The following is a 19,703-nucleotide window of genomic DNA, read 5'->3' on the forward strand; positions in this document are numbered from 1 at the left end:
GTTTTGCAGCCCTCATATCGAAAAATATCAGCGGGAACACTCTCATGAGGTGATTGGTGGAGGATAAGGTTAAAAGAAACTGAGAAAACTAAAACTGCAAATCAGCCGGCCTGCACTGAAGATACACCTGCGGACCTCAACAGGTGAGACGAACAAAACTGTGACGTCAGCGCTCGGAATGAAATGCTCTATTTCTATTGGACAAACTGCAGAGACGCCATCAATGCTAACAACTTACATCTACATAGACATACATCATCTCTGTCCACTGCGTCGAGGACTACAGGAGGACAGCATGTGCCACTCTTCAGAAGTAGGCTACATCGTGGAGAGGGATCAGGGTTTTCAGGGAGAGGGAACAAGCCACAACATTCAGGCTGTTCAGGCTGGCCCATCTCTCACATGACTGTAGCTCTGTGAAAAGATCATTTTCTTGTCCAAAATTAAGGTAATAGGAAAACAGGTAAACCTCGGTCTCCACCAGCGGTCCTTTCCCAAATGATCATACCCAAAGTATGTCAGGAGTTCCTGGAAAGTTAGAAGCAGTGACATAGACACAAGCGTGGGAACACCGCAGACTCTTACAAATGAAGAGTGGGAAGAATTTCTGGACAGTTACTACTTTGTTGTTCATTGAGTCTGCCTCTGCGTGTGAGAGAGTCATAGAGGAAATTTGGCAGACTTGAGTAACTCACTGCAGCCTCGCTCAGTAGTGGAGCACAAATCGAGCGGAGTGATCATTCTGTGACCCGCTGCAAGGCCATGCTGCAGAGGCCGGGGGAAGTCAGGCCACAGCTGGACATAGATGGATGCATAACATCTGGATCATCAAACTGAGCCAAGTCCAGGGGCAGAGGTTAGAAGTCAGACACAATCCGACAGTTTACACAATATTTGACAAAGTCCAATATTGATGACCTGTTTCCCCCTGTCTTTGAGGTGTCTAATGCGCCGAGCGTCTAGATAAGATCCTCAGGCTGGTGGACGGAGATCCAACCTTTGTCAAAGAGAGCAAGTGGGTGGTGCAGAAGTTCTTGGAGCTGGAGCTGTTGGTCCACGGCACAATGTTTGATGTGCGCCAGTGGTGTCTGGTCACCGACTGGAACTCTCTGACTGCGTGGTTCAATAAAAATTGTTTCCACACCACCTTATTCACTACATACTTTGGACTGGTAAGAGGGGGAATAAAGGGAAAAAAGCAGATATGAAACCAGATTAACATTGAAATAGAAAAACAGGAAGTGAGAGACAGAAAAAGGCAACATGTTTTTGCATGTCATTTTAGGAGGGAGATCTGATTTTACACCAGTGCATGAATTGACCAGCTGCTTCTCCTCTGGGTATATTTAAATCTGTGTAACTGCTGTGTTGCACATCTGCTACGACAAAAGTCAAATCAATTCAAAAGACAAAAGCTGCCTCTGAAACATCTCCTCATCCATTCATATCCTGCAAGTGCTTCAACTGAGACTTGAGAGAACTATTTATCTTATCTGAGTAAATGCTCAACAAGTATTATTGAAGTAATATTAGAAAGTGGGGGAAAGACTACAAACAATGGGGGCTGGTAAAGGAAGAATTATATTGAGCTTTGTCAGGAGGCTTTAAATTGTATTATCTGGGCATTGTGGTTTGGCTAGCTATACAAATGTCATAGACCCTGTACACACTTTGCTTCATGATCCAAGCTGATGCATCCTATTGTGATTGGATAACAAGTGCTCTGCCAAAAGTACCGGTGTGAACGCACCCAGGATACTTTAAGATTCGATCAGCCACTTTCGGAGGTGGTCTGGGATGCATGTGGCCACATTCTTCTATCAGTGTGTTCACGATGTGTCCTCAATCCGTCCTGGGCCACATTAGACAACTGTCTATGCTGCTGCTGTCCTCTGAATGAGCAATACAAATAAATACAGCTCATGTTCCTATCCGTCAACTTGCTTGTCGAGGGTTTCACGATAAAAGCCCCCTGCACTCTTCGTCTACTGAGGTTCTCCAACTGTTCTGAGCCAAAACACCGGGGCGCTGCTAAAAAGAAGGGTTCTGCCCTAGATGTCGGTAAAGAGTGCAGTGACTCAGCTCAAAAACATCAGTGAAGTCTTGCCACTTCCTGAACCACCTGTGCCCCTTAAAACCTTCACACTTCCACCTTCCAATGAGAGTGGACAAGTCCATCCACCTACCTGTTACTGACCTGTCACATTTTGCGCTGCAGGATCAAATTTGTGCTGAGAGGAAGTCTAACTGCACTGACGGTACCGAGAGAGAGAGAGCGAGAGAGAGAGCGAGAGTATGGCTCCAAAAACGTCCAGAAAAGCTTCTACCAGCTCCTCTAGTGCCCAAAAAAATATTCAAATGAAGGTTTGTTGAGCAAAGCAATAACACACTCCTTCAGTTTTAAATGTCCTTTTTGCAGGGTTTCTTGGCCTACCTCATGATAACACCTGAATTATAATGTATAGCCACATGTCTCTAAATCACTTTCTTAAAACCCATAATACAGCTTTCTGACAGGAAAACATGTAATGAGATATGTGTCAAAATCCAAACAGTGTGGGCACCAAATAACAATATTTAGTGACAAAAGTAGAGACTAAATACTAATGTCACTTAATTGTAAGAATGTCAGTGAAGACGTCGTTGTGGTTTGTATGGGGTATAATGCACGGGAGGGGATCATGAGCTCAGGGCAAACATTTAGAAGGCAAATAATACAAGAATTTGCATTATGAAAATGAAGAATCCAGTGCAGCAGATGACAGAGCTGTCCTGAAATCTGATAACACTGCTGACCATCATAGAAAAACAAACATAAGGATAAACACAAGAAGCAACTGTATGACACGAGGAGAGTAAGTAGACCTGGACATTTTTCATTCTTTAGTTTATGTATTCATTATAGCTCATGTTGCATACCAGAAACAGAAAGTAAACACTCTCATTCGCAGAGCCCTCCCTCAATAACAGAAAGTGAACAGTAGGTGGCGATCATTCCCAGCTGAGGCGGTGACGCACTCTTCCACGCGAAGAAGAGACGACGCGACAGCAGCCGAGCACTTTCCTACTTTGAGACAGAGCTAAGAAATGGCGGCGTCCGTGTGCCGAGTTGGGAGTACCGTGGGTAAAGCCCTCGCCAAATCCCGCAGTGTAAGTATATATTAAATGGCTCAGCAAGAAGACTTTCTGTGACGTGAATGCCCTCCCCCCCCTCCGCGGTCACTGGTTCAGGTCTCTGAGCAACCAGCGAGCCGTCCGCCGTACCGGAACTACGCGGGGTTAGCATTAGTTAGCTGAGCAGTGAACGCAAGGTCAATCACCAAATCAAGCAGTGCGCCGTAAAACAACCATTTAACAACTAACCGTTCAGTTTTATACGTGTGTTATTCAGATAAGCTGGTGGTTGTTTCGGTCGTCTTCGGGCAGCCGTGATGTTTTCCTTGTTCCACTGTGTACTTTTGCTTTCACGCTAAACGACCTACAGCGGCGTGTTAAAACCATTCAAAACAGTCTGATCCGGACACACTGTCAGTCCCCTGTTACCCAGTGAAGTCCCCTGTTACCCAGTTAAGTCCCCTGTTACCCAGTTAAGTCCCCTGTTACCCAGTGAAGTCCCCTGTTACCCAGTGAAGTCCCCTGTTACCCAGTTAAGTCCCTTGTTACCCAGTGAAGTCCCCTGTTACCCAGTGAAGTCCCCTGTTACCCAGTTAAGTCCCCTGTTACCCAGTTAAGTCCCGTTACCCAGTTAAGTCCCCTGTTACCCAGTGATGTCCCCTGTTACCCAGTTAAGTCCCCTGTTACCCAGTTAAGTCCCCTGTTACCCAGTGAAGTCCCCTGTTACCCAGTTACTGCACCCAGCTTCCTCTCTGGACCCCGTGACCAGAGGTCATGCCTTTGATTCAGGGTGTGCTGCTATTTAAAAAAAAATACAAATAAAAAAAGGATTGCCTTGTCGTAGGCTATAAGGGACATAAGATGCCTGATTGTTTTCAATCAAGTCGGAACAGAATGAAACAGTAAATCAAATAACATATCTTGCTTGTAAGAATATAAACAGTCATTTGAATTGAGCAGCAGTCTGCAACAAAAAAAGATGAATCTTTCAACTTTTACTGGTACAGTGCAATAAATGTATATTACATGTCTTCATATTACAAAAATGAAAAAAATAAAATATGAAAGTGGTTCTAACAGTAATTTGAAATGTACAAAATAAAAAAAAAATAAAAGATTTTAATCTGTCCCCTCTTAGCCCATCCTGCTGTCTCTGCGGCGTGGACAGGCCTCAGTCAGCTACGCCCAGAGCCTGGTGGGAGCCCCTGAAACCAGTCTTACTGCCCTGGATAATGGTTTGAGGGTTGCGTCTGAGGAGACTGGACATGCTACATGCACCGTAAGAGCACATTAATAGGCTATTTTTCTTTTTAAACTATGACTGATGACATTTTAATACCACTCATTTGCACTTCAAACATTTCTCTTCCCTGTCACAGGTTGGACTGTGGATCAGTGCCGGCAGTCGCTATGAGAGTGAGAAGAACAATGGGGCAGGCTTTTTCCTGGAGCACATGGCTTTTAAGGTATGCTTCAAGACCCTAAATCTCATGCAGGGCATTTCGTCAACTTAACCTGAATGTTATTAGGATATATATTAAAAAGTTCCATATGTTCGCATTACGCAGTTCCTTCCATTCACATCTCTTCTCACCCTGCAGGGAACCAAGAAGCATCCTCAAACAGCTCTGGAGCAGCAGGTGGAATCTATGGGTGCTCACCTGAGCGCCTACACCTCCCGGGAACATACTGCATACTACATGAAGACCCTGGCCAAAGACCTGCCTAAAGGTGAAAGAAGTTCTGAGAAGAAGTGAAATGAACTGATTATTATCCAGTTTTGATAATAATCTGGTTTCAAAGACATCCATGTCAACAAAAATGTATTTGTTTTTCTACGATGAAATCAGTCACACAATCATGCACAACACATTTGCATTCTGTCGCACAGTCCGAAATACTTGGCTTTACACTGTAGGGGTTGGTAATTAATATTTTTCCAAAGTGTTGGCATGTTGGCGTTTTAGTTGTGAACAACTATATTTCCTGTGTTTCCCAGCCGTGGAGCTGCTGTCAGAGGTTGTGCAGAACTGCTCGCTGAATGAGGCAGATATCGAGCAGCAGAGGGGCGTGGTGCTGCGTGAGCTCGAGGAAGTTGAGGGCAACCTGCAGGAAGTCTGCCTGGACCTGCTGCATGCCACAGCCTTCCAGGGCACTCCTCTGGGGCACAGTGTGCTGGGCCCCTCCAGCAGTGCCAGGTAGGAGGACTTGCATTCAGATCAATCACTGCCTCAGACCTGCTTTCGTCAAAAGCAAACTACTGCTAAAGCAGTGCAATACGGTAATGGTAATAGTTATTGTTTAACATTACGGCAAAAATGTCTGAATTAATGCTGATCCTCACATTCAACGCTTGCAGGAGTCTGACCCGCCATGACTTAGTGGACTACATCAACAGCCACTATAAAGCCCCTCGCATGGTGCTGGCTGCTGCTGGAGGTAAGTCCTCTTCCTCCTGATAAACAGTGTGAGGCGTCACTCAGGCAGCCTGGGCTTCTACCTTTCCTGGAATGGCTTAGTTTTGATCTGATGTGCTTCCACTACAGGTGTGAACCATGAGGAGCTGCTTGGTTTGGCCAAAACTCACTTCAGCGGAGTGTCTTTTGAATACGAGGGAGATGCCGTCCCTGTGTTATCACCATGCCGTTTCACTGGCAGTGAGGTGAGATTGTGTGTGTGTGTGTGTGTGTGTGTGTGTGTGTGTGTGTGTGTGTGTGTGTGTGTGTGTGTGTGTGTGTGTGTGTAAATTGTTAATATGAACTACGGGGAGGTTTACACTAGGCTTTAGTGTGAGATATGGCCGTATGGATTTCAGTTTTAAATGGATAACCAGATGATCGTGAAGTGAACCAACTTCTATTTCAGAGTAGAAATTGCCATTTAAGCAAAAATACAGTTCCATATTCACTGGGAACTCTTAGACTATTGCGACCACTGCACACTCACGCAAACAAAGACAGAAACCAATTCACTCACGATGTAAACTCAGGCTTCAAACTTCTAAAATGATCCTTTGACTGAGCTGATGAGAGACATGTATTTAGCTGTAATCTTTAAGATGAGGGCTGTTTGCTGCACATCTTTCATCAAACTTACCTTGCTTGTTGGCAAAGGTTATCATTGATTGTTGATCTACAGATAGATTGTCTGCCCAGTGGTATTCTCTGAAATGACTGTTCATAGCTTTGGTAGATTTATTAGTTTAACCTGAAAGAGTTTAAACTGCACCTCATTTTTTTGGTCAATTTTTTATTTTTACTTTTTTTTTTTTATGGAAAAAGTACCTCACAGAACTTTTTGACAGCTGGAGTCGTCTTTAATTGGTTTTCCTATTTGTACTCTGGCATCTAATCTCTCAGCACCACACATGTTTTAGTGGGGGCAGTAAACATGTTCTTTTTCTCTTTGGTTGATTAATGGTGGTTGGTGACCGCATGTGTATGGATATTGTGTTCTCAGTCATGGTAAATTGTTGTCCTTTCCCCCTTGTGCCTCTCTTCAGATCCGTATGCGTGATGATGCTTTGCCTCTGGCGCACATCGCCATCGCTGTGGAGGGTGCTAGTGCTGCCAGTCCAGACATCGTGCCCCTCATGGTGGCCAACTCCATCATCGGCAGCTATGACCTCACCTACGGTGGTGGAAAGGTTGGAGGAAATTAAATATTCTCTTTCCACTGTTGTGTTTTTGGTTATGATGCTTAGGAAAAGCAGCAATGATGAAACTGTCACAGTGATATGTCCAAAAATTAAATCATCCCCTTTTAAGCTTTGCCCACTCGAGGTTTTTGATTTCTTGAGTGGCCATTATGGAGGGGTAGAACATGGTTCTCTGTAAACATGGGTCAGGGCTCTCACCCCTGCCTCCGGACCTGTCAGGAGGAACACAACATATAATACAGTACCTAGCAGCTGCTGAAAGACAGGTTTAGCCATTAAGCTCCCATTTCAGGTGTAATATTTAATCTTGAATAATTGGTTTTAAAGTACAATTCTGTTTAGTTATGTAGTTTTTTCATGCTGTTTGTTTGGATTATGGTGAAACACTACTGTTGGCAAATTTGTGTGCTTCCTGACTCTATAATTCTTAATAACAGTGGCTGCAGTGTCATTCGAGGCTGACAAGTTTCTATTGTTATTTGAGACTTGAATCCAGAAAGGAGATTGTGTTATAGAGATTAAGCAGACATAGTGCTGAACTTTAAATATTTTTGAAGGTCAGGCCAGAAATGGGTAATAAATAAAATATTTTTTATCAAGTTTGTCAAAATACTGAAGAACAGTAGGAGAACAAGTCGTTTCCTTCTTGTCGTGTGCAGCACCTGAGCAGCCGTTTGGCTCGTCTGGCAGTGGAGGAAAACCTGTGTCACAGCTTCCAGGCCTTCCACTCATCCTACAGCGACACCGGCCTGCTGGGCATCCACTTTGTGACCGATAAGGACCACATCGATGACATGATGCACTGGTCCCAGAACGCCTGGTCAGTAATGTCGCCAGGATAAAGACACATACTGGACATGGAGGACATGTGGTACCCCAGTTAATTTGAAGTTGACATGTTTACTCTGTTTGTTTGTTGTGCGTCTTAAGGATGAACCTGTGCACCACAGTCACAGAAAGTGATGTAGCCAGAGGCAAGAACGCTCTGAAGGCCAGCCTGGTTGGACAGCTCAATGGTACGTAATGTGTCTGTGCTGCATCCCTGCAATCTTACATACACAACACTCATGAATTACAAGCTAACGTGCATGTTTTGTCTTCAAGGGACAACACCAATTTGTGATGACATCGGCAGACATATCCTGAACTATGGGCGGCGTATTCCTCTGGCAGAGTGGGACGCCCGGATCGATGTAAGGACACTCTGCCTGTACAACTGACAGAAAAACAGCGGGAGACTTTCTGCCTTCACAGCATGAGGCAGTGGCTTTTCAAAACTGTCTAAAAGTCTTCGAATCTGTCGCCACAATAAAAGTTCTGACCTACTCCACGTCTCTCCTTTCAGGCTGTGACTCCCAGGATGGTGCGCGACATCTGCTCCAAATACATCTATGATAAGTGTCCTGCTGTGGCAGGTGTTGGTGAGTTCTACTCTGCTTTCAGTTCCTTTTGCAGCACAGTCAGGACCCACACTGTGGGGTTTTTCTCTAATGTGTCCCTCCTGCTTGTCCCCTCCAGGCCCCATCGAGCAGTTACCCGACTACAACAGAATGCGCAGTGCCATGTACTGGCTCAGGTTTTAAGATAAGTTGTGGCGTTGCTCCGTGTGTCCCACATTTGCTCCTCATCTTCTTCAATCGTACTTCACCTTCGTCCCATCATTGCTGCAAGAGTGAACACCTGAGGATTGTCTGCACGGTGGTGCGACAGCACAGGCAGCCTTCCATCCTCTCTTTGCTCCCGCTTTAATCCTTCCCTCATTGATTTTAGTTGGTCATCACGGGGGCAACCAGTCTGCACAATATTGGTCTTGAAATTACACTCTGGTTATATATTGATTGTACTAAACAGGTACTCATCACCTGATCCCGACCCTAGAGGGGAGTGGGGAGAGGACGGACTTGAATATTAAAACGTCATCGAAGTGATACGATACAGCCAATACTGAATACAACCAGCATGGAGCTAGAGTTATATTTATAATTTGTCTGTCCACTATTGTACATAAAAGAAGCTGTCATTCCGACAAAAATAAAAAACTAAAACATTTGTGGAGTGTTTTATCCCATTCATACATGGTGGGTCATTTTTCAAAACATCAAATACAAATTAAAACTGCAAGCAGTGATGTATGGGCCCTCGCACTCCCGCGCGCCTCCTCCCCGAAGCCATCTCCCCGAGGTGCAGCGCGCGAGGGACCGCATATCCCCGCTTAAAGTTGCTATTTTTGTCTCGTTTCCTGTCTCCAGCAGGGGGCCAGGGCGAGCCGTTTGGCCACGCCCACTCGCAAAACACATCAGATGTATCATCTCACCACGCCGGATGTATGTAACATGTTTCATGAAAATCCAAACCCACATGGCCCTGTGTGAAAAAGTGTTTGCCCCCTAAACCTAATAACTGGTTGGGCCACCCTTAGCAGCAACAACTGCAATCAAGCGTTTGCGATAACTTGCAATGAGTCTTTTACAGCTGTGGAGGAATGTTGGCCCACTCATCTTTGCAGAGTTGTTGTAATTCAGCCACATTGGAGGGTTTTCCAGCACCAACCTCCTTTTTAAGGTCATGCCACAGCATCTCAATAGGATTCAGGTCAGGACTTTGACTAGGCCACTCCAAAGTCTTTATTTTGTTTTTCTTCAGCCATTCAGAGGTGGACTTGATGGTGTGTTTTAGATCATTGTCCTGCTGCAGAACTCAAGTTGGCTTCAGCTTGAGGTCACGAACAGATGGCCGGACATTCTCCTTCAGGATTTTTTGGTAGACAGTAGAATTCATGGTTCCATTTATCACAGCAAGTCTTCCAGATCCTGAAGAAACAAAACAGCCCCAGACCATCACACTTCCACCACCATATTTTACTGTTGGTATGATGTTCTTTTTCTGAAATGCGGTGTTACTTTTACGCCGGATGTAACGGGACACACACCTTCCAAAAAGTTCAACTTTTGTCTCATCAGTCCACAGAGTATTTTCCCAAAAGTCTTGGGGATCATCGAGATGTTTTCTGGCAAAAATGAGATGAGCCTTAATGTTCTTTTTGCTCAGCGGTGGTTTTGGTCTTGGAACTCTGCCATGCAGCCATTTTTACCCAGTCTCTTTCTTATGGTGGAGTCATGAACACTGACCTTAACTGAGGCAAGTGAGGCCTGCAGTTCTTTGGATGTTGTTGTGGGGTCTTTTGTGACCTCTCGGATGAGTCGTCGCTGCGCTCTCGGGATAATTTTGGTCGGCCGGCCACTCCTGGGAAGGTTCACCACTGTTCCATGTTTTCTCCATTTGTGGATAATGGCTCTCACTGTGGTTCGCTGGAGTCCCAAAGATTTAGAAATGGCTTTCGAACCTTTTCCAGACTGATAGATCTCAATTACTTTCTTTCTCATTTGTTCCTGAATTTCTTTGGATCTCGGCATGATGTCTATCTTTTGAGGATCTTTTGGTCTACTTCACTTTGTCAGGCAGGTCCTATTTAAGTGATTTCTTGATTGAGAACAGGTGTGTCAGTAATCAGGCCTGGGTGTGGCTAGAGAAATTGAACTCAGGTGTGATAAACCACAGTTAAGTTGTGTTTTAACAGGAGGGGGCAAACACTTTTTCACACAGGGCCATGTGGGTTTGGATTGTTTTTCCCCCTTAATAATAAAAACCTTCATTTAAAAACTTCATTTCGTGTTTACTTGTGTTATCTTTGACTAATATTTAAATTTGTTTGATGATCTGAAACATTTAAGTTTGACAGACATGCAAAAAAATTGGAAATCATGATTTATTTCAAGTGGGTCTGTTACTGTTTCATGGAACTTTAGAGGTGAATTTTTTTCTGCTGAAGCTGTTTGTGGCCTTGATTCTGAAAGAAAATAAACAGCAGGGATGAATTAAGAGATTGGTTTTATTCAAATTCACAAATCACTAGTGTTGTGGAATGTCACGTGACATGTGACTACCCATGTGACATCACATGTGATGTCACAATTGCTTTTGTTTACGATCAAAGGATTCTAGTAGACCACTCCCACTTGTCACACCCACTTTCCATGTACTTTCAGTAGGAGCAGACAGTCAGAACACACCAATCGTCAGCACACACACACACACACCAGACAGTATTTGAGACTCAAGAACAGTGGAAAGTGACTTAAACAAGTAGCGAACAACCAACCAGGAGAGAACTGATTGTATTAGAAGCAGAAATGGAACAAATCCAGAATCAGATCCAAAGTAAATCAATTGTAACTGAGGAGCAACTTCGCCTACACTTTGACCAGGTAATCGAGGCTATGACAAAGAAGCTGAGGGACCTTGCAGATGCTATTTCTGAGGGAAGCAACAAAACCAATGAGATGGACACAGAGCCCTCCACCAGAGATCAGGGCGAGGTCCAGCCCCAAAACCCTGCTGCTCCCGCTTCTGTTCAGCCAACACCGCCTCCAAGCATTTCTGAGGTGGACTATCTGAAACAGAAGGTGGAGAACCATAAAAGAGTCCTGGACAGGACCAATGACCGTCTACAGCAGGGGCACAGGATGAAAGAAATGGCAGAGCGCAAACGACACTACAACCGGAAAAAGCTGTGCATGGTGGAGAAACAACTGCAGGAGGAGCAAGACCTGAGACTCCGCAGTGAGCAGGAGCTGAGGAGGCACAAAGACATCGTTGAAGGTTTGACTCGCTCCTCCAAAGCTGACAGTCCGGCTGAGTCCAGCATCACAAGGAGAAGCAAAGAGGAACTTGTGTGTGTACTTCAGATGGAAAAGGTTAGCGCTGACGTCCTCAAGAAGGAGATTAAGAGCATCAAACTTCAGCAGGAGGAGGTCAGCAGGGAGAACGAGACACTGCATGAGCTGAAGTTCCTGAAAAAGCAGTTGGACAACAAGACCAACTCCTGCCTTCAATTGTCCACCAAAATTAAAGCGCAGGAGGTGGACAAGCAGGCTCTGGAGGAGAAGTGTGACCAGCTGACAGCCATCCTCCATGAAGCCAGCAGCAACAAGGACGAGGAACCCTCCACCCAGCCAGGAGAGGAGAGGGCCGTCCAGGGAGATGTCCAGCCCCAGGACCCTGCTACTTCTGTTCAGACAAGACCGCCACAAAACGATCCTAAACAGGTGGAGTATCTGAAACAGAAGGTGGGCAATCATAAAAGGGCCCTGCAGAGGATCAACCACAGTCTTCTAGAGGAGCAAAGGGGAAGACATATGGCCGACAACAACAGATACTGTGACTGGAAAAGAATTTGTGTGATAGAGATGCAAATTCAAAAGGAACAGCACACGAGACTCTGCTATGAAAAGGAGGTGAGATGGTACAAAGACGTCATCGATTACTTGAGATGGTCCTCCAGACATGAGTGTCTGGTTGAGTCCAGTGACATGAAGAAAATCAAAGGGGAGCTTGTGTCTGCGATCCTGAAGGAAGAGCTGAGGGCTGAACAACTCCAGACACGACTGGAGAACACCGAACTCCAGCAGGAAGAGGCCAGCAGGGAGAACGTCACTTATGATGAGCTGAAGGAGCTGATAAAGACACTGGAGGACAAGAACAACTTCCAGATTGAACTGTCCATCACACATAAAGCCCAGATGGGGGACAATCAGACTCTGAAAAGGAAGGTGAAGGAGCTAACGAAGCAGCTGAAGTACTCAGTCAACCACCAGCCCGAGGTCGTCTCACAGGGGTCCACTTCAGAGGACGACGTAACAACGGTCTCTACACCTGGCAACCACAATCCTGACCTCTCGAAACCACAAGAGGGCTCAACTCCAGAAGAGATCTCGGCACCAGAAGAGATCTCGGCACCAGAAGAGATCTCAGCACCAGAAGAGATCTCGGTACCAGAAGAAGTCTCGGCACCAGTAGAGATCTCGATTCCAGAAGAGATCTCGACTCCAGAAGAGATCGCAACTCCAGCAGAAGTCTCTGAAATAGCTAAAGTCTCTCTTTGGAGACAGTTTAAGAAATTCGTGACACCAGCACATCGCCGCAAGTACAAACATCTAAGCAGGCTCATTGAAAACACACACCTGCTGGTACATCTATCTTTGTGAGGACCTCTGTCAAAGAGCACAAAGGCACTGTAGAAGTACAGTGTTTAGTATTTAGTTAGTGTTAAGTTAGTGTTTAGTTAGTGTTTCGTTAGTGTTTACTTAGTATTTAGTTAGTGTTTCATTCGTGTTTAGTTAGTATTTAGTTAGTGTTTAGTTCGGGGGTAGGGCGTTTTCGTGGGTTTTTCTCTGGGTGCTACGGTTTCCCAAAATGGACGCTGAATAACCTGTAACAACTTCAATAAATTCTGTGGTCCTTCATAATTGGTGTAGCTGTGTCTCTATAGAGAAGTACATATTCTTCATAGTGAAGTGTGTCGGTGGCTCAGTGGTTACAGTGCAGGCCGAAGAACTGTAACGTCTCTCTGTTACAGCCACAAAAAAGTTCACCTCTAATTATTGCAAATATTGCAATTATTATGCAAACATTATTATTATCATATATGACTTGTAAGTAACAAATTCATACTTTGTGTCCGACATTTCACCTGCACATGATGCAGAAAAGCTTTTAGCCTCATAATCCTATCACAATGCCACTTAAAAAGGTTTAGATAAACCAGTTACTGCTGATAGTTTTTTTTCTTATAATGGAAACACAGTAATGGGAAGGTAGTGTGGCTGACATGGAACGATTTTACAGTAGGACTAAAGGATAACGTGTAATAATTTAATTAAATAATTTGTTTATTTAATATTAATTCATCCGAGTGTACCAGTGTGGTAGGACATCTCGGACTATTTTTTTATTGAACCAAAGAGCCCTCTTTTGAACTAAACTGACTTGACTCGACCCATCTGACTAAAAAACTGTTATGAACTCAACATGGAATCATCTTTAACGTTTGGATCCAGGGAACTCTAAACTAGACAATTTTCTTTCATCACCTGTAAAATTGATAACAGAGTTCATGAGTGTTGTTTTCGAGCTGCTAAGCAGTTATTGTTACTTTGAATGCACGAAGTATTGCATATGTTGAACCTAAAATGTGAGCGTAAATAGTTTAATGTTTTATTGTTTGTTGAAGTTTATTACACATTGCAGGTGAACGTAACCCTACGGCTCCAGTTGATTATTGCGTCTGTTATCTCCTTACAATTGCTCCCTTACGAATCTAGACACTGGTCCATAGCATATTGAGTCTTCTATTAACACAGTGTGGGTTACTTAAGCAACAAATTCATACTTTGTGTCCAACATTTCACCTGCACGTGATGCAGAAAAGCTTTTAGCCTCATAATCCTATCATAAGATCACAATGTCACTTAAAAAAGTTTAGATAAACCAGTTGCTGCTAATACTTATTTTTATTTTTTCTTATGTAAACACAGTAATGGGGAGGTAGTGTGGCTGCCGTGGAGAGAGATTTTACAGTAGGACTAAAGGATAACGTGTAATCGTTTTAATTTACTGCCCCATGGGCCTCTACTCGGGCTTGTGAGCTGTCTTTGCTTTGTTTCTGTCATCCAGCACCACTGATTCCTGGATTGGCTGTGGAGTCATCAGAGCAACTGGAGGCAGCTGGCCACTGTCTCCAGGTTGCTTAAAATCCACCACCTCCTGACCGGAAAGAAACGCTGATCGTTCAGCGCTCAGTGCAGAATAAACACTCAACGCCTCGTCATTAAAAACAATTTTAAAAGTATGCTCTGCTCAGGAAAAAACACGTTGGTGGACACGGTAGATAGTTGCAGCGGTGGCAGAGTGTCGGCTGGTTTTGGCGCGAGCTGATTGGCTAAAATGAACCCGAGGTCTACACCTCGTAGGACGTAAATCAGACCCATGCATTCACGCAGTGAAATTAAGTGGGTTCGCACTAGGCTCGGTTTAGGGTAGTTTTAGACCTACACTTTGCCCACGTAAATAATGTCCTCTTCTATTGTACTCTTATCTTTTCAGACTAACGCCTTTCTTTAGAGCTGAAACATATTGCAAACTTAAGTGGGCAGAGCAGCTGGGTTGATATCAGGTTTCACTGATGAAATTAAAATGCTCTGACACATCGCATTCTGTGCCTACAGTCTACGTCAGTGCTTAACTTGAGATGTAAAGTAGGACCTGCTGTGACATGGGCCTATCTCCTATCTTGAATCATAGAGATGAAATCACCTCAGGTTCATGTGTTCTTCTGCGTCATGAATCTGTGCCAATAATTCTGCTGGTACGACCCAATGCATCTGTGTGCTGCTGAATGACATTTGTGTGACTCGTGTTTGTTTATCTGTGGGTAACTGAGACGGCTCGTAATCCCTAGGCCCTCGAGGGCTCAACTATTGTAATCATGCTGTACTCGTAATATTCATATCATTAGTCAGATGAGGATAAGTCTTTGATGGGCTGAACTGGAGGTGACTCAGGACGTGAAGTTGGCTTTATCTTGTTGAGTCTCCCTCTTGGGCCTGACAGCCTATTCCTCCATGTTGTTCTCTACAGGGCTCTCTCTGTTATTGCTCCTGTGTCCAATACATCCCCACTCTCCTCCTCTGTGTTCTATAAATAGACAGACTTGTCTACTTATAAGATATATTCCTTCAAATTCCAAAGATGTGCAATGCAAAGCATTTTGAATTTTTCTATGCAGTACTTAAAAAGCATGCAAGGTTTCCACACAAGGAGACACACAAACATGACTGTGATAATAACAAAATCAGTGAAAAGAATCTGTAGTAATATTTAGATCCACGGTAATGCCTGTCATGTTAATGTTGACACCCACAGAAAAAGTTTTGATGAAACACAAATTTTGTTTCAAAAACTGGAGCAGCCTCAAATGATGTTACCACAGTTTGTGGCACCATGTAGAATTAAAATCACATTAAGTGGAAGAATGTTGCAGAATATGTGGTGATTATGAGCACTAAAGATGATAATTAATTTTTCTCCCTGTGATACTTGTGCGATGATGATGATGATGATGATGATGATGATGATGATGATGATGATGATGATGATGATGATGATGATGATGATGACGTAGACGTGTCTGAAATGTGTCTGTTGTCGGGCTAGGTGAAGAGGAAATGTTTTAGTTTTTTTTAAGCGTTAAAACAGTGCTTGCATGAAATTCATGGCACGTAGCACACTTTCACCACTTGCTTAAGGTTGTTTAATTGAATAAAACTTTATTTATATCGCATCTTTAAACAAATGAAATGTAATTCAAAGTGCTTCACAGATTACTGCCAAAAAGTAGGATGTTAAAAATGGATTGGTGACTAATGCATACCAAAACCCCGCAAAAAGTTAACAGATGGCTAGTTAGGACTATAAATGGTTAATAATAATATTAATATTCACAATCAAAATAATATTTTATTTGTCATAGTAAAACAGGTAAATCTTTAAAAAAAAAATATAAACTTGAATAATAATGATGATAGGTTTTTATACTAAAATGATAAAACACCACAAGAAAGCCAGATTGAATCAATGGATATTTAGTTTTCATTTATATATATCTGTGTTTTCAGCTTCTCTCGGATCTTCTTGAGGGATGTTCTAGTAGCTTGGAGAATAATAGCAGAAATGTTGTTTTTTAAACCCTTTACAAATTCAAATCAGGGTCAAATATCACTTAGATTTATTGCTTCTGTGCTTCTGTTCTGTTAGAAATGGATTTGGTTCTAATGGACTTTTTGTAATTTCTATTACACCTAAGGTATTTTGTAAAGTGTATATTGTATGATTATATCGTAAAGGATTCCTAATTTTGTTTGTCACCATTTGCACTCAGCAGTCTGCAGTCTCTCTAGTTGCATATCTGGGTCACTTTTTATGGGGCAACCTTTGTTGTTATTTTCCTAGTGAAGCACTCTTTTCCTTTTAAGGTTAAAATCATGAAGTTTTCACAGGCTGACTGCTTTTGTAAGTTTTAATGTGTTGTGAAAGTTGTGTCTTCTTCAGTGCTAATCGTGATGATCCTTGGAGATAAGGTTGGGAATTAATTTTACTTTTCTTCACTTCGATATTTGTTCAAAGATGCTGCTTCTTTCTGATGGTGTTACTACTCTGATATATTTTAGGCCAGCAGGTTTGATGCTCCTTAGTCAGAAGGGTGCTTGGTAGTTACAGAAACAATCCACTGACTGAGGGATATCATTTACAATCCCTCTGTTTAATTTTACTTTGTTAATGAAAGATCTTTGTAACTCGCATCCGCTTTCCAAACATGCACCATAACATCAATGTGCACATGCAAAGAAATTAGATAGACAGTATTAGAGAGAGACCAAAATGAACACAAATGGCTGCAATAACATAAAAATAGCTGCTTTGACTGTTTATTATAAACATGCCATATGTTTGGATAGTGTCAAAACATGAACTCAATAAGACAAGCAAATAAACACTATATGGAACAAATATCAATATTCGTCAAACATAAAAGATTTTTTTTTTTTTCTTGCAGCTTGTACATTCTTAACTTTTGACTGGAAGTGGGCTTGGGGTCTGTGCTTTGACTCCAAATTGAGGCAACTATCCATTTCATTATAGGCAAGCTATTGTGATTACCATTGTGTTATTTTTAGAAAGAGAAAGACAGCAATGAGTGCAAAGGAAATGAGATGGAATGAGGGGAGGGTGATGGGGTGTAGAGATGTAAAGATAAGTCGAGTGGGGAAGGGGCAGTGTCACGGCGAGGACCCAAGTGGCTGAAGACGAAGACGTGTACGAGCCGCCGACTGTCAGGTCCATTTGAACATCCGACTGCGCGCCTCACAGGTTGCTCTTCCAGCAGCTGAAGAAGAAGAAGCAGCGTCGAGACAGAAGATCAAAGTATCACAGGAGATCAGGGGGACAGGGACAAGAGATCACTACCAGAACTGCTTGCTTTACAACAAAGGAGGGAGAAGTGCCTTTCTGTCAAGTTACCTACTTCTCGCAGTGGTGACACTGAGTAAGTACTGATTACAATTGTGACCCCATTTATCTGCAAATATGACAGAAAATGCTGCATAGTTTAGTGGAAAATAATGGATACTTTAAGAGACAAGTAAGTAAATATTTAGAAGAATTCTCTACAGAAAACTGTTCATTCTGTTTAGCTCTTTTAACATACTTTTCTGTCCACAACATCAAAGTTACTTTTAAAAAGCTGTTCTGTGCATGAAGAGGGAACACTGAATTGTAAGTCTAATATTGTGGTGTTATTCGTGATGAATACTACATTCTTTTGGTGACGGTCACTGACTGAAGCCTCACGGTGTCACAGTTGTGTAATATGGAGTTGAAATGCTGCTTCTCTCCCTGCAGACAGTTCTGACCATGAAAAGTGTGCGTGTGTGTTTCTGCCTGGCTCTGCTGCTGCCGTGGTGTGTTCAGAGCCACCGGGGCGCTCCAGCTTTTACCAGACTCGATGAGGACACACAGAAGGACATGCTGGCTGTCGACATCCTGAACCGCAGCGGCGTGTTGAACTCATTGCTCCAGTCAGAGCGTCACCTGCTGCTCAGGCAAGCACGAGCCCCACGCCCTGCGTCCCAGGTGCCAAAGAGAGCCCAGCAGGGGTCCCGCTTCGCCCTGTCCCTCGATGTTCCCACCAGCATCCTCAGCGTCCTCATAGACCTGGCCAAGAACCAGGACATGAGGACCAAGGCGGCAGCCAATGCAGAACTGATGGCACGAATAGGCAAGAGGAAATGAAAGCCTCTGGGAGCTGTCTGGAGGCTTGATAAAGAAAATCTCACCTCACAGAGGAGTTAACACGTTGTGGTACCGACACCTGGTTAGAAACAATGTTAGTTCAGGTTAAAGCAGTCATTGCAGTCAGTGTCTGTCCTTTAGAGCTTAGATCTGCTTTACTTTTATACTTGTACTAAATAATTTATTAGATAACTTCATTCTTCACATAGACAGACTCTTGAAATACTAATAAATAGATCGATTGATGTTAAACAATCATTTGAAAAAGACAATGCAAACAACGTTAAACAATGTAAGTTAAAGCTCGAAGATTCGTGACCCCCAACTCCGAAACTGGTTCGCAAATCTCTTTCTTGTGTTTGCATGTGTAATCTTGAATTTAAAGAAAGGGTTGTTCAATTAAATCCAATATGATAACCATATTTATTTCTAAGTCTAATTCATTTCTGCACTGATATCAGGCATATTTAGTATAATTACAAGCAGCAGCAGCAGCCCGTAAAGTAAAAATGAAAGGGCCTGAGTCAAATGAGCCTGCGTCACCCACAGCAGGGTCTGATATGTGATAACAGGACAAAGACGTGGGCAGGATATTGACCTCTGAAAGAAGAACAGACCCCTTCTATAGACCTTTGTTCACTATTACTTGATGAATTTGGCAAACAAGTCACAGCTATTTTAAGTTGAATGCATTATCTGCTCTAGATCAGACTAATATCTACGGCGTGATTCATCTGTGCTCCTACACCGAGCATGAAATGTGAGGCAACAGAGTGAAATAAACTGCTCATCTGATTTCCATTGGAGTCTGTTCTGTTTTACGCTGGTCATGACCTTGACTTATTTCATGTGTCACTTCAAACTACTGCAGCTTTAATAATAGATGCAAATATAATAGAAAACATTCAATAGGCAACACTTCTAATAAGCAACACTATAACTTACAAACACACAAATTACCATTAAAATTCAGTATATATAAATCAATTAGGCCACTAATACATTGCTGAGCAACACAAAAACTCTATAACCCCAGAAAATACTCAAATGGTGCCAGTTATTTATAAAACTACATTTTACTGTTGCCAGAGCTAGCAATAGGAAGCATGGGGTTGTTTAGTATTGGAACAATATTTGTTTGAAGTTTGCCTGCATGCTTTTCTCAGGCTTCTTTTGCAGCAGTTACCACAGGTAATAAACCACAAACAAAACAAGCCTTTTTGTTTAGTAAGTCTACTATGTGTTT

The 19,703-nt window shown here is 43.0% G+C and overlaps 2 protein-coding genes across 2 annotated transcripts; both read left to right on the forward strand.

The window, feature by feature from the left end:
- Positions 1–3,027: 3,027 nt before the first annotated feature.
- On the forward strand, positions 3,028–8,821 carry uqcrc1 (ubiquinol-cytochrome c reductase core protein 1). Its single transcript, XM_069713140.1, has 13 exons — positions 3,028–3,150; positions 4,253–4,393; positions 4,494–4,580; positions 4,716–4,845; positions 5,114–5,312; positions 5,474–5,553; positions 5,661–5,776; positions 6,617–6,760; positions 7,432–7,592; positions 7,703–7,788; positions 7,877–7,965; positions 8,118–8,193; positions 8,291–8,821. Exons 1-13 carry the CDS (start codon positions 3,088–3,090, stop codon positions 8,353–8,355), a joined length of 1,437 nt encoding a protein of 478 aa, XP_069569241.1. The 5' UTR covers positions 3,028–3,087; the 3' UTR covers positions 8,356–8,821.
- Positions 8,822–17,625: 8,804 nt separating this feature from the next.
- On the forward strand, positions 17,626–18,852 carry LOC138630896 (urocortin-3-like). Its single transcript, XM_069715532.1, has 2 exons — positions 17,626–17,711; positions 18,068–18,852. The coding sequence occupies exon 2, from the start codon at positions 18,080–18,082 to the stop codon at positions 18,455–18,457; it is 378 nt and encodes a 125-aa protein (XP_069571633.1). The 5' UTR covers positions 17,626–17,711; positions 18,068–18,079; the 3' UTR covers positions 18,458–18,852.
- The last annotated feature ends 851 nt before the right edge of the window (positions 18,853–19,703 follow it).

The sequence above is a fragment of the Brachyistius frenatus genome, unplaced genomic scaffold (assembly GCF_029030835.1).
Source record: "Brachyistius frenatus isolate BFR_SWC_R1_liver_20210118 unplaced genomic scaffold, ASM2903083v1 Contig_4, whole genome shotgun sequence".
Classification (NCBI taxonomy): domain Eukaryota; kingdom Metazoa; phylum Chordata; class Actinopteri; family Embiotocidae; genus Brachyistius; species Brachyistius frenatus.